Here is a 20,955-nt window from a genome sequence, read left to right on the forward strand (position 1 = left end):
ACGCACTGTCATCACCGTCCTGCTTGGTTAATACAGGGGTGGATATCAGACTCCCACAGCACCATACTGGGATACATATCAGGTTTTACAAAGTGTCAGGTCTTTAGGTCACTCTACAACACTGAGTGCAAATGCCTCATGAATTAGTGTGTGAGGGCTGTAGGAATTACACCTGAGAAATTCATGGTATTCATACATTCATTCAATGGGATGTTGGGGAGTGACTGGTTTTTATACTAAAAAGATTCTGGCAAAGAGGGATAAGGGATTTTGAACTCGGCAGGTCTTTGTGCCTTTACCCAGAATGCAGTAGCCAGGTGATTTCCAGCTTCTTGTGCTGGTTTAAATACTACATATGTGGCCTGCGGGTTTGTAAAGACTGGAATGGCTTTGTCTTTCTATGCAACAGGAGTCGTATTTCCACGCCAGTGCTGTCAGCTAGACTGTGTCCTCCCATGTGACCCAGTGGCTCTTGTCCACCGCTGATTGATGGCTGTAAAGGAAAACCTGTCTGTGGCAAACTGGAGGCCCAGTTTTTGTTGTTCCTTTTGAAAACCCTGGGTACCTCCAGCATTGGAGAAAGGGGGTTGACCATGTTCTCCTTCCGAGTAAGAAGGGGAGAAAGAGAGAGAGAAATAGAACACAATAAATGCTTCCAGATCTGCCACGGCTTTTCAGCTGTGAAAATCATTCTGCTGCTCTCCTCCGGCCGCTCAATCCGAGAGACGCGTCTTTCTGCTCGGCTGACTCCCCAACCCGGCCTCACACCCCCATGTCATGTGCCTACAGCCTCCATTTCCACTCCGTCAAACCCGTTGATATGGAGACCGCCTTCGAAGCCGTATTGCCAGCCCCCGTCTTGTGTTCTGGAGGCCCTGCCCTCCCCATCGCTCTTTTACCTTATATAATTCAGTTTTGATGTCGAAAAACCGCATCCCTGGACCCCCAATCCCCACCCCCACAGCTTGTCATCTCCCTGCTGCCTCCAGAAACACACACATGCACAACTCTCTCCCACTCACTCCCAGAGAATCATGCCAGCATCTTTAAGACCCCTTTGCGCATTCAGGTCTTGATTGTGTTTTGAAGGGATGAATGCGCACAGAGTGTGTACTGTGTCTCCGCGGGCTGTGGTTTTCTTGCTTGTCTTTATGAAGGACGGGGAAGAAGGGAGGGGGGGGATTGAGAAAGAAGAAAATCCCAGAAACAGTAGTTCATGCCAGTAACTTATTTCAGTAATTAGAAACCCACACACATGTATACCACAGAGTCTAACCCATGTTTGCGGGTTATATGATATGATAGTCAGACAGGAAAAGCCGTGTTTTCTTTTCTGTTTCGTGCTGCATTCATTTTTTTTTTCCTGTCGGGATAATCTGGAGGTGAAAATAAACGAAACCACGAATGTGTCTGATCAGATTTTTGGTGTTTACGTCTACATGCTTGCTTCTGCTCTCATTCTGTATTTTCTGCCACCTCAATACATTTACATGTGCTGTGAGTCTACTTCATGCATTTCCTCGTCCGAGAGGTTCTGGCAGCAGCTGATGTAGCAGGGGTAGAAATGATGGATGGTCTTTGCATACAAAAAGGTGTGATAGAACCGCGATACTGTGCTACAACGTGTGCCTTTCGGATCCCTTTCTGTGGAAAGTGGGGGATGCTTTGGTATCCCTAAACTAAACAGATTGTCAAAAAACAAAAGCTTTGAGATAAGAGAGAGAATTGAGTAAGAGATCCCACTTTAGTCTAATTCTACCATAGCATTGTTTTTGTTTCTTTATGAAAATCTGCAGAAATTATAAGAACCCGATCATCTTTACCTTATTTAATTTACCAATTTATTTCAGACAGGCAGTAAAAGAAGTCAGCTGGGGATAATTTGGGTGCACTGTCAGTTTCCCTCTCGGCTATGATTCGTTTGCATTTGTTCGGCAACTCATTAAAAAAAGAAGCACAGGAGAGTGCTTTGGGCTTCAAGGAAGGGAAAACAAAATCTCCCTGACATAGTTTTCTTGCCCTTAAACATCTAGGCAGCATGTCCAAATAGACATACAATTTGTATTTTGAATATATATGTGTGCTTTGGGGTGTTGTGTGGTGTAGAGGCATGGTATAATAATGCACAGCTTATGGAAAGTCTTTTGATGCATTGGGTTAGGATACCACACCCCGTTCTTTGCTGGGATGCTAGTAGGCATGGTGACCCTCCTCTCAGACCTTTATATTGGCCAGTGGGTGACCAGTCCTACCTGTGGTGAGTGGTGGGAGCAGTAGTTGAATACCTCATTCAGAAAGTGAGACATTTAATTTAATGTCCTTCCTCTACTCGAAAACATTTGGATTTTGCAGATTAAACATTGTGTCTGTACACACACACGTATAATATATAATATGATATGTGTGTGGGTACAGAAACACTGTTTAATGAGCAGTGGAAATTAGAGACACGCCAAACACAGTATTTATAACGCTATCAGTGGTTCCGTATTGCTGTTGGGAAGCAAAACACTAAATTAAAAGAAATGACAATGTCCCTGAGTATGTTACTGATGCAATAAAAAAAATCATCTGGACTGGTTATGCAAATTAAATTGAAATCTAAGAATAATAGAGTGTTTTTGTGGAGTGCAGGGAGGGGGAAATGGTGTTTGCTGACATAAGCTGTACTGTGCAGTAGTGGAGGCATGAAAGAAACCCCTGAACCACTGCCAGCGAACAGCTTGCTTCTTGTCAATTTGACCATATTAATATTTCCAAAAGAGTGTGGGAATGCCTAACAAAATTTCAAAAAAAGGCCTCTGAGAGACGAAGGACATTTTTTTTTTCCACCATATCGTCTGCAAAGCCCCACGGATCTTCCCATCTGGAACTGGCTGGAATTAAAAGCAATTCCTCCCAAAACAAACTAAGTTCCACAGCAGCCCAGATGGAAGCAGCATATGCACAGCATATACCAAATAAAAACTTACTTAAATCGTGTTGCCTAAATGCTTTTTAGATACCCCTGGTCAATGCTTTAGCTGTGGCAGAGCCATCAGACATGGAGGGTAATGAATTGCACAACACAAATATCACACGTGGAATCTGGCGATGAGGTGTCAGCATAATTAATGGAAACCTCTTCACAAGAAAGTGGGATATTAATGCAATTATTTTCTCCACATAAGGAGGCTTCAGTTGGGTTTTGTTCTCTCAGTATAGAGCTGTACATCTCCAGTGCTAGTGCTGGTCGTTCTGAGTAAGACTGGCATATTAAGGCAGCATGTTAATTATTTGAAGTGTCTCTTCTGACCTTATGTTATTAAAACTTTCGTACTTTCTACTGGTTTATAATTCTCACGCTGCACGCTGGAACTTTGCAGACTTCATGTGGGAAACAGGGCGAGCTGTCAGAGAAACACGGGCTCTGTTCCATTTAACGTGATCACATTCGGCCTTAATTGATTTGCACGCCACTGAAACCGCCTTGAGAAAAACGTGAAGCGGTTCTTTTTTCTGAATATGTGTTTCTAATTTGGAGCAGGTAGTTCTACAGGCATTAGAAGCAGACGCTGAATTCACAACATGTTTAGGAACACCTATTGCAATTGTGTATTTCTTTATTTTTACTTGCTGGAAAACTAAATGAAGTCCAAAGTTATCGCAGCAATCTTTCGGGGGGGCATATTTGTGTTATGTGTGTATCATTGGATGATTATTACTCTTTTTTTACACAACAGTGCCGCTAACTCAGCAAGGTCAATGACAGATGAATAATATAATCACAGATAAATTGGAAAATCCCAGCAGCTGAAGGACTCCTATGAAGGCTGTGTTTTGGTGCTGTCCATGGTGCTGAAGACACACTCGGTGTGTTAGTGCATCAAATCTTAAATTAGAAGCTGTGACACTTCTTTGTTTTTAGATTTACTTTGCCCAGGTTTTTTTTTTGTTTTTCCATTCGGCATCTTTAGGTTCTATACCTGTTGTGTTAGAGCTGTTGGAAGTATACAGAGCCGAAACAGACATCTCAGTTTATGTTGTGAGCTGTTTTATTGAGGTACACACAACTGCAGGACTGGTGAGGGGGTGGCCGATTAACAGCCCTCCTGAGTAAATATTTGGCAGATGCAGGATGTGAAAGCTTACAAAGCTAATTGGGTTTGTGCTAGGGTTGACTGTACATAAAACATGTCATTTAAGTGTCCTTTTGTTTTATCTTTATAATTGTAATCTGATGAGGTGTGTATGCAAAAATGATTCTTTTTTTTATCTTAATAATACAAGAAAAAAATCAAGACAAAACCTGCAGTGAGTCAGTTGTCTGTAAAGTGCTCCGTTCCTGATTGAAAGTAGAGTGTGGAATCTAAATTGAAACGCCTACAGGTTCTTGTGTACATAAACATACATTTTAATCTAAAAACGACCATTTGCATTCAGAATTTTTAATATGCAACATTTTTGTCAGGTGTAACATTAGTAGGTACCAAACGAGGCTGACCTGTGCCTTTCTTGGTGCTGAAGGATGCATTAACCGAACGTCCAGCCTGTGAGAAGGATTGGGGTCTGACTGTGCTGTGCCTCTGTCTCCGCAGGGTTCCTGAGGGGAGGCGGGAGGCTGGCGGTGCCTCTGCTTCTGCAGCTGGGGCTGCTGGTGTCCCTGTGCCTGGGTGAGAGGCCATGCCCACGGAGCTGCCGCTGCGACGGGAAGATTGTGTACTGCGAGTCCAATGCTTTCCGTGACGTGCCGCACAACGTGTCGCAGGGCTGCCAGGGTCTGTCCCTGCGCTACAACAGCCTGCTGAGCCTGCGCGTGGGCCAGTTCTCTGGCCTCAACCAGCTCATCTGGCTCTACCTGGACCACAACTACATCAACAGCGTGGACAGCGACGCCTTCCGGGGCGTCCGGCGGCTGAAGGAGCTGATCCTTAGCTCCAACAAAATTGTGCAGCTCCACAACACCACCTTCCACACCGTGCCCAACCTGCGCAACCTGGACCTGTCCTACAACAAGCTGCAGGCACTGCAGCCCGGGCAGTTCCAGGGCCTGCGCAAACTGCTCAGCCTCCACCTGCGCTCCAACTCTCTCAAGAGTGTCCCCGTCAGGGTCTTCCAGGACTGCCGCAACCTGGAGTTCCTCGACCTGGGCTACAACCGTCTGCGCAGCCTGACTCGTAATGCCTTTGCTGGGCTGCTGAAGCTGACCGAGCTGCACCTGGAGCACAACCAGTTCTCCAAGATCAACTTCTCCCACTTCCCACGCCTCTTTAACCTGCGGGCGCTGTACCTGCAGTGGAACCGTATTCGCTCCATCAGCCAGGGGCTCTCCTGGACCTGGACCTCCCTGCAGAAGCTGGACCTCTCGGGCAATGACATCCAAGTAGTGGAAGCCAGCATTTACCAGTGCCTGCCCAACCTGCAGACGCTCAACCTGGACTCCAACAAGCTCAGCAACGTCTCCCAGGATGCGGTCTCTGCCTGGATCTCGCTGACCACAATCAGCCTGGCGGGCAACGTGTGGGACTGCAGCCCCAGCATCTGCCCCCTGGTGGCCTGGCTGAGGAACTTCAAGGGGAACAAGGAGACCACCATGATCTGCGCGGGGCCCAAGGAAGCACAGGGGGAGAAGGTGATGGACGCCGTGGAAGCTTACAGCATCTGTAAAGAAACTCCCGCCCCTGCCACCGAGAGGCCTCCTCCTCTGGCCCAGACCCCACCCCGGCCCAGGTTGCTCCCCAGGCCCACAGTTCCCAGGCTGGGAGAGGAGGAAGCCCGGGGGGTCCTGCCCAGCCCCTCGCCCTCCGGGGCATCCACCTCGGCCCCCGAGACAGAGTTCGAGCACGTCTCCTTCCACAAGATCATCGCGGGCAGTGTGGCACTCTTCCTCTCGGTGGCCATGATCCTGCTGGTGATCTACGTCTCGTGGAAGCGCTACCCCAGCAGCATGAAACAGCTGCAGCAGCACTCCATGGGCCGCAAGCGCAGGAAAAAAGCCAGGGAAGTGGAGCGCACCCTCAGCTCCCCCCTGCAGGAGTATTATGTAGACTACAAGCCCACAAACTCTGAGACCATGGACGTGCTGGTCAATGGCACGGGACCCTGCACCTACACCATCTCTGGCTCCAGAGAATGCGAGGTATGATCCGCCACCCTCCTAAAATCCATTTCCACTGCGGGGAACGAGAGGTAAATCTTCAAAGTGCTTTTGAAAGGTGGCCCTTTATTGTGTCTTTCACTGTTTCTGATTGTTCTCAGGGAAGGGGACAATTGGGACTGTGGTTGGAGGGGGTGTTTAGGAAATAAGACTCCCATTGCACTGTAGTCTTGAGCGGCTGTCTACATTGTCAGCTTTGTTATTTTCACCCCTAGGGAATCTTATAAAACTGTAGGCTGAAATCCAAAAGGAGGAATTAGTGTTTCAATAAATACATAATAATGTAATGTAATAATTTGCAGTATTTACTTTATTATTTACTTAGTATCTCTTCCTAATTGAAATCTAAATGTCTTACCCAAGATTAGTTCAAATGACTATGCAATGAAAGTCATATTTCCTATCCTGTTTATTTCTCCTTTCCTTTTCTCAGCAAAAGCAGCACAAGCTTCGCCGCAAGCTTTATTTGTGATGTGAAAATAACTGACACATTATGAAGTGCATTCAAGTTGTTTTTTGGATGCCATAGGAAAATATGTTCTGCAATATCGATGGCCTCTTTTTTTCTTTTGGAGTAAGCTATTTATTTCAGTAGCTACAAATTAATGTTACATGGTCTCACATTGTGCATGCTAATGTGCTCTCTGTCATATTGTGAGGTATCCCTCATAGCAAGATTTCATTTTGTTGATGACTTCATTATTCCTGCAAGTTTTATAAATGGATGAATCACAGCCGATACTGGGGAGGGTATTCAAATTGTGATTTTTAGCTGGCGTTGTCAGCCATCAGAGTCTTAACTTTGTGATTTAAGCTTCTGTAGGGCATATTTCCATTTGAAAACATATTAATCTTTCACCGAGCGAGAATGTGAGTCAGTCCAGGTTAGGGAGAGGGATAGACAGAGCCCTCAGCGTAAAACAAGCTGTTTGGTAATACATTTAAAAATAGTCTGATTGCATTTCTTAAACCTGGAGAGAATGGTAAAAAAAAAAAAAAAAAAAAAGTCAAGACTTCTGGGTTATTTTTCAGGTTGCCATTGTCCAGGAGGTCTGTCGATTCTGCTATTGTTCATTCGGCACCGAAATTAATTGCAGCCCGAAAATAAATCGTTCTTCGGGATCGCGTCGCTGAGCTTTGCGTTGTGTGTAAGCTTCCACAGTTCCCTTCAGGAGCCCGGCCATAAGTAAATGAATGACCATGATACAGAAACGATGAGACTAGGTGTGGGTGGCTGCCACAGGCACCAGCCGTGGTTGTGTGGTGGCTCGGCCTCGTGTTCCCCGTGTCTGATGCCAGCTCAAACAGAACACTGATATTTAATGACTTGAGATGTCTGCTGTTATTGGATCTCCACATTTTAACAGGACCGGATAGCAGCGAAGAAGAGCCAACAGTAAAAAAAAGTATTATTATTATTATTATTATTATTATTATTATTATTATTAATTTATTAGCAGACACCCTTGTCAAGGGCAACTTACAAAATATAAGTGCAATACAAAGTGCAATAATAAGTGTATACGAGATATACAGTAAACAATATATGAAGTGCAGACAAGATGTTAGGTCACACTCAAGGGTCAAGGGAAAGGGAGCATAGGGGAAATCAAAATAAATAATATGAGTACTAGTACTGTCTGAAAATATGTGTCTTGAGTAAGCGCCGGAAGGAGGTCAGAGACTCTGATGTCTTGACTTCAGTGGGAAGGTCGTTCCACCACTTAGGGTCCAGGGGGAGTGGAGAGGAGGCAGAGTTAGTCTTCTGGCACTGGAGGAGTGCAGTGGTCTGGAGGGGATGTATGGGGAGACGAGTGTCTGAAGGTAACTTGGTGCAGTGTGGTCGAGACAGTGGTAGGTGAGGGTCAGTGTCTTGAACTGAATGCGTGCTGGTATCAGGAGCCAATGGAGGGAGCAGAGCAGTGGAGTAGCATGTGCGAATTGGGGCAGAGAGAATACCAGACGAGCCGCAGAGTTCTGGATGAGCTGGAGCGGCGGGTAGTAGCTGCAGGCAGGCCAGCCAGGAGGGAGTTGCAGTAGTCCAAGCGGGAGAGGACCAGTGACTGGACGAGCAGCTGAGTCGAGTAGTTGGTAAGGAAGGGTCGGATTCGGCGTATGTTGCTCAGGAAGAATCTGCAGGTGCGTGTCAGCGTGGTGATGTGCTGAGTGTAGGAGAGCGCAGGATCGAGGGTTCTTAGCAGAAGAAGAGGGAGAGAGTGTTGTAGATTCCAAGGGGATTGAGATGGCAAGATCAGCAGAAGGTGAGGAAGAGTGGGGAAAAAATAGGAGATCCAATTTGGAGAGGTTGAGCTTGAAGTGGTGCGAGTGCATCCAGGCAGAGATAGCTGACAAATGGGAAGATATGCGAGAGGGGATAAGTGGATCAGAGAAGGGAAAAGACAGGAAGATCTGGGTAACGCATGAATGAAAATGGTTAGAGAGACCATGGGATGCGATGAAGGGGCCCAGTGAGTGTTGAGAGAGAACAGGAGGGGGCCCAGGATGGAGCCTTGGGGAATGCCTGTGAGGAGAGGTTGGGGAGTGGATGAGGAACCTCACCATGTCACTTGATAGGTCAGGTCATTGAGGTAGGAGAACCAGGTGAGAGCAGTTCCAGAGATTCCAAGGTCAACGAGGCAGGAGAGGAGGATGGAGTGATCGACAAAGTGTCAAATGCTGCAGAAAGGTCAAGGAGGATGAGGACTGAGGAGAGGGAGGCGCCCAAGCACAACTGAGGAAGGGGAGTTAGGGAGACAGGGCGGTAGTTCTGAGGAGAGGTGGGGCCAAGGGTAGGTTTCTGGAGGAGTGGGATGACAGCAGCTTGTTTAAATTCAGAGGGAAAACAGCCAGAGAGGAGTGAGGAGTTGAGGAGGGAGGAGATGAAGTGGAGTAGATCAGGGATAGTTGCTTTGGAGGAGGCGAGTAGGGAGAGGGTCCAGGGCACACGTTGTAGGTTTGTGACCTAGGAGGAGAGAGGAAAGTTCAGAGTCCAAGAGAGGTGAGAATGAAGAAAAGGAAGCTTGGTCAGTGGGAGGTTTGGGTGTGATGGGAGAGGAGGGGGGACTGTTGAAGAGCTTGTGGATGTCTATGATCTTGGAGGAGAAGAAGGAGGCAAAATCATCTGCAGTGAGAGATGAGGGAGGAGGAGGGGGAGGGGGGGCGAAGAGGGAGGAGAAGGTGGAGTAGAGTTTGCAGGGGTTGTTGACAGAGGATTCAAAGAGTGACTGCAAGTAAGACTTCTTGGCTGAGGTGAGTAAGGAGGAGAATGTGGACAGCAGAGAGTGGTAGAGTTCGAGAGTTTGGTCCTCCACTTCTGTTCAGCGGTTCACAGAGTGGATCGGGTTGAGCAGAGAACAGAAGAGATCCAAGGCTGAGGAGGGGAGGGATGGACAGGACGAGACGTGAGAGTTCAGAGAGAATCAAGGGAGGAGGTAGCACAGTTAACAGACAGATGGGAAAAAAAATCAATGGACGGTAAGCAGCGGAGGCAAGGGTGGAGGGGGTGATGGAGCAGAGATTACGAGTGGAGTAGGAGTGTCATGGAGAGAGTCAAAGGGGAGAAGCCTCTAGAGAAGATGAGGTCTAGCTGGCGACCTGCCAGTGAGGTGGGGGGAGACAGGGAGAGAGAGAAGTTAAAAGAGTAAAAGAGTGGGAGGGGTTGGAGAGGTGGATGTTGAAGTCTACCAGGAGGATGGCAGGTGAGGACAGCGAGGGGAGGGAGGAGAGAAGGAGGGGAGTGGACCGGGAGGATGGTAGAGAACTAGAAGGAAGAGGTGAGAGGGAGAGGTGAGTTCCACTGCATGTGCCTGGTAAGACGGGGGGAGTGGGACAGGACAAACAGAGGGGATAGGGTGGCAGGGGTGGTTGATGGGGAGATCAGTGAGATCGGTGTCTCAGTGAAAGTTAGGAAATCCAGAGAGTGGTGGGAGGCAAAGGCGGAGATGAAGTCAGCCTTTTTGGAAGCTGAGTGGCAGTTCCATAGACCTCCAAAGAGGGGAATAGTGGGGAGGGAGGAGGAGGGGAGAGGCAGGGAGATGAGGTTAGAGAGATTACGGAGGCAATGGTGTGTAGGTGCATGCCAAGAGGAAGGAGAGAGCAGGACAGGAATCGGAGAGATAGTCATGGCTACCTGCTGTTGATGTGCGACGTCTCCTCAAAATTTTCTACTCTTTGGTGTCCCTGCCCTTTGGAGATGGGCCCTTTGGAAGGGGGGCACTGAAGGCTGGTGCTGGTGCAGAGGTACAGGGGGCTATTAAATACTCCTCCTGTAGCTAACATATACACCTGCGTTGCGTTGAATGACACAAGGCTGTCAGGATGGCAATACCTTCCAAGCAGGACTGCTAATAACACAATTAATGGTTGCTTTATATCTGGATACAGACACAGACCGTGCCATACACACACAGTTACACTGATCAATAGCTCGCAACAATGCTAAATAATAACAACCTACAAATGTAACCCCTTCTGATTTACAGAAACTGTGTGTCGATCTGTGGACAAAGTGCGCTAGTAAGTTGCTAATTAATTAACAAACAGTCACTGCCATTACTACAATACAGGTGCTTCTTATGTATATATCTTAGCTAAATAAGTTACTATGTAAACAATAAATGTATCTCTTAACTAGTAAACACGTGAAAAAACAATACTTGGCTGAGCTGAGCTAAGCGACTGCTCTCCTGGCTTTTCTGGCCGTCCAGTGGCAAACGACAACAACAACACTGTGAAATAAAGTAGCTGTTGATTGTTCATGCTGCACATGTAGGTCAATGGAAATGCGGAGCTGAAGGTTGTGTGTCCGCCTTGAGATCAGATGTAAACGCTTCACCCATTGTTTAACACAGGGCTATTCTAAGCACAGACTGTCTCAGGGACACCTTCTAGTCAGAGACAAAGGGCTGCACGTATCCAAGCATTTCACTGTAGGAGTTCCTCAATGTAGCAGGGAATTGATCTTGGCCGCTTGTAGCCCCCTGATTCCCGAAGGTCTTTGGTGAGGTCTTCCTGTGCCGTGGAAAGTCCCAGTGCTGTCAGGTTCTTCCAGGAACTGCGGGTTTATCCGTTCAGATCCAGATCACTGGTTTCCTGATCTCCTTGATCTTATGCTTCCTCACGGAGTCCAGGTTCCTAATCCCTTCCTTGATGAGGGCTTTAGATTTCCGAGACAGCGTATTTCAGCACCTGGAAACAAGGGACCTTATACTTCCTCTTTAAACCAACTTCAGAACTAGTGTGCCGAAGTGTGCCGGTCTGATCGTGACCTCTGTCTGTGTCTTGAGCTTCCAGGGTCTCCAAGTCAGATTTAGCAGCTGGTGAGTGCTGATCAAACAGACAGCACCCTTTTCATTTCCCCCTGGGGGCGATCTCCCTTCTAATGGCCAGTTTAAGAACCCTTTGCTGTCTCTTAACTCTGCTGGCAGGGTGCTGATCTCTGGCTTTTGTGCTCAAGAGCTGGCTTTTGTTGGAAGCGCCCTCTGGTCCCCTCCCTGCTCTTTTTAATAAAACACTGAAATACTGCAGTTGAGATCAGGGTTGATAGCAGAGGTTTTTGGACCTGAAGAACTAAGCGGTTTCCTCGGAGATGTATTGCATCTCCAGTGCGGCTGCAGCACAGCCTGGTGCCCCTTGCTTTTAATTACCTCTACGTTCTGTAAGAGTCAAAGTTATTGTTATTGTTAGTAATAATCATACCTACACACTTCTCGCCGGTTCAGTTTGTACCAGAGCTGGCACAGTGCAGACCAGATGGGGATCTTTACGGTGCAATGGCAGCCAAGGGTGTCTCTCAGGAACAGGAGTCTGAGACGGAATTAAATGTGGATAAGAAGCATATAACTTCAAGCTCACTATGGTGCTAATCTCTGCAGGTTCTGCCGTGGTCTAGAAGAGAGGAAATAGACAGTGTGCTGGGGGTGAGAAACACATTTGTGGCCGTGAACCCTTCAGACCTTGGCCCCTTGGCATGATTTGTCGGCACGGGGAGTGTTTGCCGGGGTCGGTGGTCCTCCCAGGTGGTCCAGGGACCCCACAGCCTGCCTTTGTAGTGGGCCTTTCACAGCGCAAGCCCACTTCAAAGAGATCCTGGGATTAATCCCCGCAAACTGAGGCCTTTATTGGGGAGATCACAGGCAGAGCAACAGGCAGCCGCAGCATGTTGTCTTTTTTCTTTTTCTCCTTTATACTTCGGCACCGAATGGAGAGAAATATTGTGGAGGTGGGGGATATCTGGGAGATGAGGAACCTGGGAAAGGAGGGAGTTCCTGGGAGACTGAGAAAGGAAGAGGGGGGTCCCTCAGAGACAGGGAGACTGGGGAAATGGGAGCACAAGGCAGAGGTACCTCATCATGTTTTAATAGCAGGATAAATCTTTCGAAAACCTCTGCAAACTACAGGAATGGCATTCCAGCTAAATGTCAGTGCCCTGTGAGTTTTGCTGACCTGCATTTGAAAAATGCCTTTTAATTAATTACCGCTGAATGAATACTCAGGGGAGGGGGACAAAAGAGAACGAGAGTCATGTTGTATGCTGAGGTACACTGACGCTGCACTGGTGGGTTACATAAAGCCGTGACCTCCGTAGTCCCTTCATGTATATATCATGAGCTTTATTGCTGTTAATTACTGCTAAACAGGGCCCCTGCCTGCTCTTTGTTCCCAGCCACAAACACATCTGCCCTCTCGTGCTTTCCCTGATCCTGCTACCTTGTTCATTGTAATAAACCCGTGTCATTTCATTTCTAAAGCTGCCAGCCTTTTATGTATTTATTTGATTGTTTGCTTGTTTTTGCGACGTCATTGGTTATTCTTCTCAACCATCTGCAATTCCAAGATGATTATACTGTGTGTGAAGTAACTCGCGCTTTCCATATTTAGTGTACATGGATTGCGTATGAAAAAGACTTGAAGTCATGGCGCTTTCCATGCTTCTTTACATCATCCTACCTGAGTCAGTCATGAGCAGCCACTTATTATTACTCATGGTTGCTATTTCATGGACTTCTTTGAATATACATATTTTTTGGTACTTTTTTGAGTCTGTATCCTGTTCTGCTCTTGTGGCTCACCGTCACGCCGTGCTGCGGAGATTCATACATTTTGGCGGATGCTTTTTCTGTTGCTGAGTTCTTAGTGAAGCTGATATTCTGTCAGTCATTGTCCATCGCCAAGACAGAGCACGATACTGTGAAGACCAGCCTATTTACCCAGAGACACCACATGGAGTCAAAATAAATAAATGCATACATCAATCAACCAATCCGTTAATCAATGAACAAATATCCAAAGAAACAAAGGGTCTGCGTCTGACAGAAAAGGTGAAACGCACAGGTGGACAGCAATCCGTTCTCATCCCGCACTGTTTTCCAATTTCCTTCTCCAGCCTAGCCCTGGCAAATGGCTCCAGCTCCCAGCGGGATCACTGTGGAGGCTGGGAAGGCAATGTGTCACCGAGGCGCATTGCTCCCGTGAATTCTCCGTATGGTTGGGCTGGTCTCAGGGGTGCTGTTTCAAAGACATTAGTCATTTTTTTCCTTTTGCTAGCTAATTTCGGGAGTTAATTACCTGGCTGTCATTACCTAGCGCTCTCGCTCTGTTTCAGTGCAGTGTGACTGCTCGAGAATTTGGCTGCCTGCCTGATTAACATTTCTCATGCTCTCACTTCGATGAATTACTTTTTTATTTTCTTCACACAAGGTTAGGCTGTTTTGTCTTATATGAACTGTTCAATGGTTTCATTTTGGATTACAGTAGCACATGACAGTTATTGTATTTTTTTTTTAATTTCGATAGCTGGCAATGTCGTCTTGTCCCACACCGGCGGGTGTAGAGGAGACAAAAGCGAAGCCAAGGCAAAAATCTCCTTTTTTTTGTTTCTATGTTAATTTCCTACGCCCTGAGGTGACCATTTCCTTAAACAAATAGCAGTTTGGCTTTCTGGGAAGGTGCATTTGAAATACCTATAAATATATAATATGGGGGATTGAGAGAAGTGACATTTTATAGGAGAGCAGCCACAGAGCTATGATTAACTGTGCATTTGCAGTTTGTGGCTGTATTGTTTTCCCTCTTTATTCAATGCAGTTTATTACTTCAGATTTGTCCTTTTGCCACAAGATAGATTTAATTGAGAGCTTTCAATTGATAGAGAGTACCAGCTCTGTCCCAACATGTCACGCATGCTTGTCCATATATATATGTGTTCTTCTGGGGTTTAACTTCCGTGTGTAAACATCCAGTGACAGTTAGAGTGGGCCTGCAGAGGCTCATGGGAGATATTCTGCTGTAAACGGGTGAGGAAGAAATCGACAGCTTTTTAATGACATTAGTTTTGGCTCTGGCTTGACTCTCCAACCCTGCAGACTTTGAAGGAATTTGAATAATTCAAATGAATACATGCATTTAATGATGATCTCTCATTGATGCAGGGGGCTCCTTTGTGATGTGTGTTATATGATCTGATGTGGACATCCTCCTGTAGCCTTCGTCTCTGACATGCAAACAGTTTTTTCCCCTTTCTTAGCTAATGAGCGTCGCGCCGTGGCCGCTGAGATGCAGAGGCTCAGAAGTCTGAGCGCTGCCGTGCGTTCATCTCCGACTCTTCTTCTCGGCACACAAGCGAGACTAAAAAGAAATATGTTGTACTGGCTGTCTGATTTGACTTGTAAAGCACTAGAGAGTCATTTCTTTTTTTTTTGGCTGTGACTCTCAACTGTAAAAGCAATTCACTGTGACACGAGGTGGAGAGCGAAGCCGATGGCGCTGGTCACAGGCCCGGACACCCTTCTGAAGGATCGGTCTGCCTGCTGGATTAAAAAGCAGTGTCAATGGGACCTGGAAAAATTCACATAGTTTCACACTCTCACAAACACACACACTCGCACACGCATTAACAAACACACACACTCGCACACGCATTAAAAAACACACACTCTTTGCCTGGCGTCTCATCTGTAACGTTCTAAGGTTATTAACTGCAGAAGCTTTAATGATACTAAAGAATAATCGTTTCCACACACACACACACACACACACACACACAAAACCTGTTTATAAATTGTTTACAGCCTAAACCCAAAGGAGATTAATTCAGTGAAAATCCGTCATTGAGAATGGGACCAGTTCACGTGTGGATTCACGTGTGATGGATTGGAGGTGAATCTAATGTTTATGTGTAATGAATCAGAACTTAAACCTGTGATTAATTCGCTCTCCACCCCCCCATCTGAGTTCCTAATTACTGATTGGCTGAATAGTCACTATTAGCATGTTGTCATTGCTCCAGCAGGTAATGAATTTAAGAGTTCACCTGTCAAGACCAGACTAGGGCTCTGTCCTGTTGTGAGACATGGGACCATGCATAGGGCTCCGCTGTGGAATAGCTTCAGTCTGGGACAACCAGTGTCTATGTTGGCGACCATCTCGTCTTACTTAGTGGCTGGCAGCTCCTGTATACCAGGATTAATTCATCCCTGTGTCACAGCATGACTCAATCAGGTCTGATCCTTCCAAAGCATTGCGTGTGCCTCGTTGACCCAATGGCTTCAGGAAGAAAAAAATAATAAATAGTACTAGAAACCCCTGCCCCCCGGGCCGCGAACACCTGGGCTGAGCACGCTGGCCTGTGCGAGCGTGGGATGAACAAATGAGAAGTTTTCACCCTTTGAGTCAACAGAGAATTCACTCCCCCAACCTTCTGTTCCCTTGATAGATAAAAAAAAAAACTAAAAATCTACCACCCAGAACTCTTCGCTCTGCCCACTGACTACTTCAGCTGCTGCTCTCACCGGACGGCACAATTTCAGGAAAGCACCTCGTTCAGTCAATTGCAACCAAGCTCTGCTGTCATCTGCTCATCAGCTCCCGCGCCTCTCTGTGCATAGACAAGATAAGCGGCTGAAAAACACACTTGTTTCCCGGGGCTGAGGTGGCCAACGCACTCCTGTACTATCCCTCGTGTGTGCTGACTGACGCACGAGAAGGAACGTCACCACTCAGCACGTGAGCGTTGAGTGTGATCCCTGAGTGTGTGCGGATTGTCACTCCCGGGATTGTGTGACTTCTGTTCTCCGTTCTGTCTAGAAGAGTGTGAGGAAGGTGTAGTTCAGCCCATCTTATTTTCTTGTTTGGCAGCTAGTCACTTAATCCAGTTTCAACCGGTTCTTTCCTAGAGGCTATCGCGTAACCAGCTTCTGAAGATGTGTCAGGGTCGTTTCTTCCAGACCATCGTGTTTTCAGTCCTAAATACGTGTGACCTTCATTTCTGCTCAACATATCCTGATGAACTGGAAGTTACCTCCTTGGGTTGATTATCAGAGTCCCTGCAAATAGGAATGGCTTGCAGACCTCTTTCCTGGAGATCCACAGTTCTGCAGGGGCATTAATTAATCAATTAACAGACCTGGGAAACAAGATAATTTACCAATTAGGTTTGAGGAGCACAAAAAGCTGGGAGCTGGGACAAAAAAAAGAAGAAACTGTGGCAGGGTCAGTGCTGAAGATCCCATCTATTTCCTTGTTGAGAATTAATATATACATATATTTATATATATTATTGTGACACTGTCGGGGGTTTGCCCGCATTGTCGGGGCTCAATAAGTGGTGGGGATATGGTGAATGAAGTGAGTATGTATTATTCACAGTGCTTGGTGCTAAAAAACACAGACATACAGAAACCAGATCCAAACCTAACTCTTGTCCAAGCCCACTTAACACATAAAACAGGTCCCTCTCTAAATATAAACCTGACGATAAACACGAACACAATACAACACAGCAACCTGTCTGAACCCATAATTCAAAGCCAATCCAAGTTCAAGTTCCAGGCTCTTCACCGTAACTCCAATCATTGTTGCTCACTCTTTTCTTTCACTCCCTTGAATTGTTTGCCATTGTGGTACGGTAAGAAATTGCTGTTAAGACTGCTCAAGATCACATTGGTTGTTTCACTCCAGGAGGAAAACTCTTCAATGTTTTCCTGCTCTGTTGAGCTTCCAGAGCAGTGGTTCTCAATTTTGGTCCTGGGGGACCCCCTCCCCTGCTGGTTTCTGTTCCATCTGAGCTCTCAATTATTTAATTGAACCCTTAATTTAACTAATAATTTCATAAATCAGAGCCTTTTCATTATTTTAAACAGTAGGGGGTTTAAGTTAAGTACAAAATTGTACAAATAACTTATCTTATTAAGGAACCAACATTTTATCATCACACAATTAAGAAAGTCAAATGTAAGCAAATTATGACATCAATTAAAGCTCAATTAAGTAATTGAGAGCTCGGTTGGAACAAAAACCACAGGTAGGGGGTCCTGCAGGACCAGATTTGAGAACCACTGTTCTAGAGGACATGACTTTGTTGGAAAATCATGAAAAGCATGCATTAGTACTGTTGAATGATGTGTTCTTTATACTGAACGCCTCATGAATGGATTTCATTATTTCATGCTGGTCACCATTTCATGTACCTCACGTTCCTATCAAATACAGATTGATAGATAGAAAGAGGTAGATAGACCCACAGACAGACAGATAGATAGATTGACATTTGTGTTCAGCGAGAGGGATGTTTCGGATGTTCAAATGCAATGGGCGCAGTTCGGCTTGGTTTGCGGTAATGATGTTAATTTCGTCGAGGTGCATCATAATTTATGAGGATTATCATAAAGCTTTGTGGGGAGCAAGAGCAAGGGCACGCCAGCAACTCTTCAGAGTGAGTTATGGCTGCGAGCCCCCCTGTCAATCAAGAAGGAGAGCCGCGTCCTCCTTCCCCCGTAGGTGTTGCGCTGTAGCGGCTGATAAATATTCATGCCCAGTCGTCAGCTCCCGGCTCCCGAGGATCTTCACAAGGCTTCGAGGGGCTCCGCTGTTTGCTTTGCTGCGAAAAGTTTGGAGTGTTTTCCACGACTTGAAGGAAAGGAAAAACAACAAGAAGAAAAAGCCCTCCTCTTCTAAACACACACACAAAAACACATACACTCTCACACAACAAGCTGTTGAGACGAGCATCTAGTGGTGGCGGCCCGGCACTGGCAAGCACTGATTTTGATTTAGGGCCTCCTGTTGAAGTGCATAGAGGAGCGCCATCTTACATTTAACCTGTTATTAATGCACGCTGAACTCCTGCACTTTAATGGGATGCTAATTGGAGCGGTTGTCTTTGGGGGCGGAGGGATAAAGGCCAATTATACTATAGGTAACACGTCTTCCTTTGCATTTCCCTAATAGGTAGGAAAACAGAGTGGAGGGCTGGGGGGACCAGAAATGAGAAATGATCTATCTCTAAATGAGATTCAATCGTGCTTTTTCATTATTGATAAGGCCCTCCGATACTGAGGCATAACACTTCAGTTGCTTTCGTCTTTTCATTGATTATTGTGTGTTTGTGTGTGTGTGTATGTGTATGTGTGTGTGTGTGGTGATGCCCTTGGCGTGAATTCCTGCTACACAAAACCTGAAGGTTTTTCAGCAGGATTTGATTTCCTATAAATGTGCTCAGTTACTGTATGGAAAAATATACTCTGGTTTGCAACAGGAATAAAATTAAAAAGTTCCCATTTTACTACTATACCTATCTACTCATCTGTCTGTCTGTCTATTGGATAGTCTGTCTTAGTACAAGTGTATTATTCACATTATAATAGTCAATATCAATTATAATACTCAGTCGGTTCACTCACCTAATCAAACCCTAGGGGCAGACGTCCTGTTTTACCCTGCGGTATGATGACTTCACAAATTGCTAATCGCCTTCATTTTATGGTAGCCTGCACCAGATTTAAGATTATATATGTTTTTGCCCAGGCAGGAGTGAGTTGGCATTTCAATGACATACCTTAAAAAAATAAATACATCTAAACGCTGGAGCAGCCTGGCACTCTGGAGGAAAAGAAGAACAGAAATTCTGGCAGATGCAGAGATCAATAAACCACAGTCCCATGCCAGCACTGGGGTTTACAGCATCGCTCGAAATTAACAACATGTTTTCAAATCCTGTTTTCGATCTAAACTAGTCCCGACCTGCTGAGGTGCCTGTGTACATAGACACACACACCCTCTGTGCGCTGGCGAGTGTCAGAGGAGCGAGTAGGACTGTTAATCAATAGAATAAAATAATTGTATAAGTATTTTTTTCAACTTTGTAAGTTTACTTACATACAATTAATTTACAGGAAGTAGGTTAAGACAGGATGTTTTTAAACCTGTACCTGTTTGTACCATTATATACAATTAGGTCCATAAATATTTGGACAGTGACACATTTGTCATCATTTTGGCTCTGTACGCCACCACAATGGATTGTAGGTGTCCTGTAAGTGTAGACTTTCATCTTTAATTTGAGGGTAGTTACATCCAAATTGGGTGAATGGTGTAGGAATTACACCCATTTATATATGTGGTCTCCCCCAATTATAGGGGCTCAAAGGTAACATAATCATGAATTAAATTGTGAGTTTCAATACTTGGTTGCAAATCCTTTGCAGTCAATGACTGCCTGAAGTCTGGAACCCATAGACATCACCAGATGCTGGGTTTCGTCCCTGGTGATGCTCTGCCAGGCCTGCACTGCAGCTGTCTTTAGTTCCTGCTTGTTCTTGGGGCGTTTTGCCTTCAGTTTTGCCTTGAGCAAGTGAAATGCTGCTCAGTTGTATTCAGGTCAGGTGATTGACTTGGCCATTGCAGAACCTTACACATCTTCACCTTAAAAAAGTATTGGGTTGCTTTTACAGTATGCTTCGGGTCATTGTCCATCTGCACTGTGAAGCACCGGCCAATGAGTTTTGAAGCATTTGGCTGAATGTGAGCAGATAATAATATAGCCCTAAACACTTCAGAATTCATCCTGCTGCTTTTGTCAGCAGTCACATCATCAATAAATACAAGGGAACCAGTTCCCTGGGCAGCCATACATGCCCATGCCATAACATGCTTCACAGATGAGGTGGTCTTCTTCGGATCATGAGCAGTTCCTTCCCTTCTCCATACTCTTCTCTTCCCATCATTCTGGTACAAGTTGATCATTGTCTCATCTGTCCATAGGATGTTGTTCCAGAACTGTACAGGGTTCTTTAGATGTTTTTTGGCAAACTCTAATCTGGTCTTCCTGTTTTGGGGGCTTACCAATGGTTTACATCTTGTGGTAAAACCTCTGTATTTACTCTGGTGAAGTCTTCTGTTGAAGACTACCTCCTGGAGGGTGTTCTTGATCTGGCAATCTGTTGTGAAGGGGTTTCCTTCACCAGGGAAATAATTCTTCTGTCATCCACCACAGTTGGTTCCATCTCTGATTGGTTTGTTTTGAAGGCACAACTGAAGGCAAAACGCCCCAAGAACAAGCAGGATCTAAAGACAGCCACAGTGCAGGCCTGGCAGAGCATCACCAGGGAAGAAACCCAGCATCTGATGATGTCTATGGGTTCCAGAATTCAGGCAGTCGTTGACAGCAAAGGATTTGCCACAGAGTATATGAACTCACAATTTAATTCATGATTATGTTAGTTTGTCTAAATACTTTTGAGCCCCTAAAACTGGGGAGACCACATATAAAAATTGGTGTAATTCCTACACCGTTCACCCAATTTGGATGTAACTACCCTGAAATTAAAGATGAAAGTCTACACTTAAAGCACATCCTTTACATTTAAATCCATTGTAGTGGTGTACAGAGCCAAAATGAAGACAATTGTGTCACTCTACAAATATTTTGAACCTAACTGTATATGGTGTCTGAAATACGGGGCTAAAAGCCTAACTCATTGAGCCTACCTAAAATATCTATCTGTAAAGAGATAGCTAATCAACAACACACAAAACAGCAAATA

At 45.7% G+C, this 20,955-nt stretch overlaps 1 protein-coding gene across 1 annotated transcript in view; it reads left to right on the forward strand.

The window, feature by feature from the left end:
* Nucleotides 1–2,199: 2,199 nt before the first annotated feature.
* Nucleotides 2,200–20,955, forward strand: part of LOC136758330 (leucine-rich repeat transmembrane neuronal protein 4) — an 88,724-nt gene continuing 69,968 nt past the window's right edge. The window contains exons 1-2 of the mRNA XM_066712579.1: nt 2,200–2,257; nt 4,578–6,118. Coding sequence (XP_066568676.1) covers nt 2,200–2,257; nt 4,578–6,118 — 1,599 coding nt within the window. The remainder of the gene's footprint in view (nt 2,258–4,577; nt 6,119–20,955) is intronic.

The sequence above is a fragment of the Amia ocellicauda genome, chromosome 9 (genome assembly GCF_036373705.1).
Source record: "Amia ocellicauda isolate fAmiCal2 chromosome 9, fAmiCal2.hap1, whole genome shotgun sequence".
NCBI classification, from domain to species: Eukaryota; Metazoa; Chordata; class Actinopteri; order Amiiformes; family Amiidae; genus Amia; species Amia ocellicauda.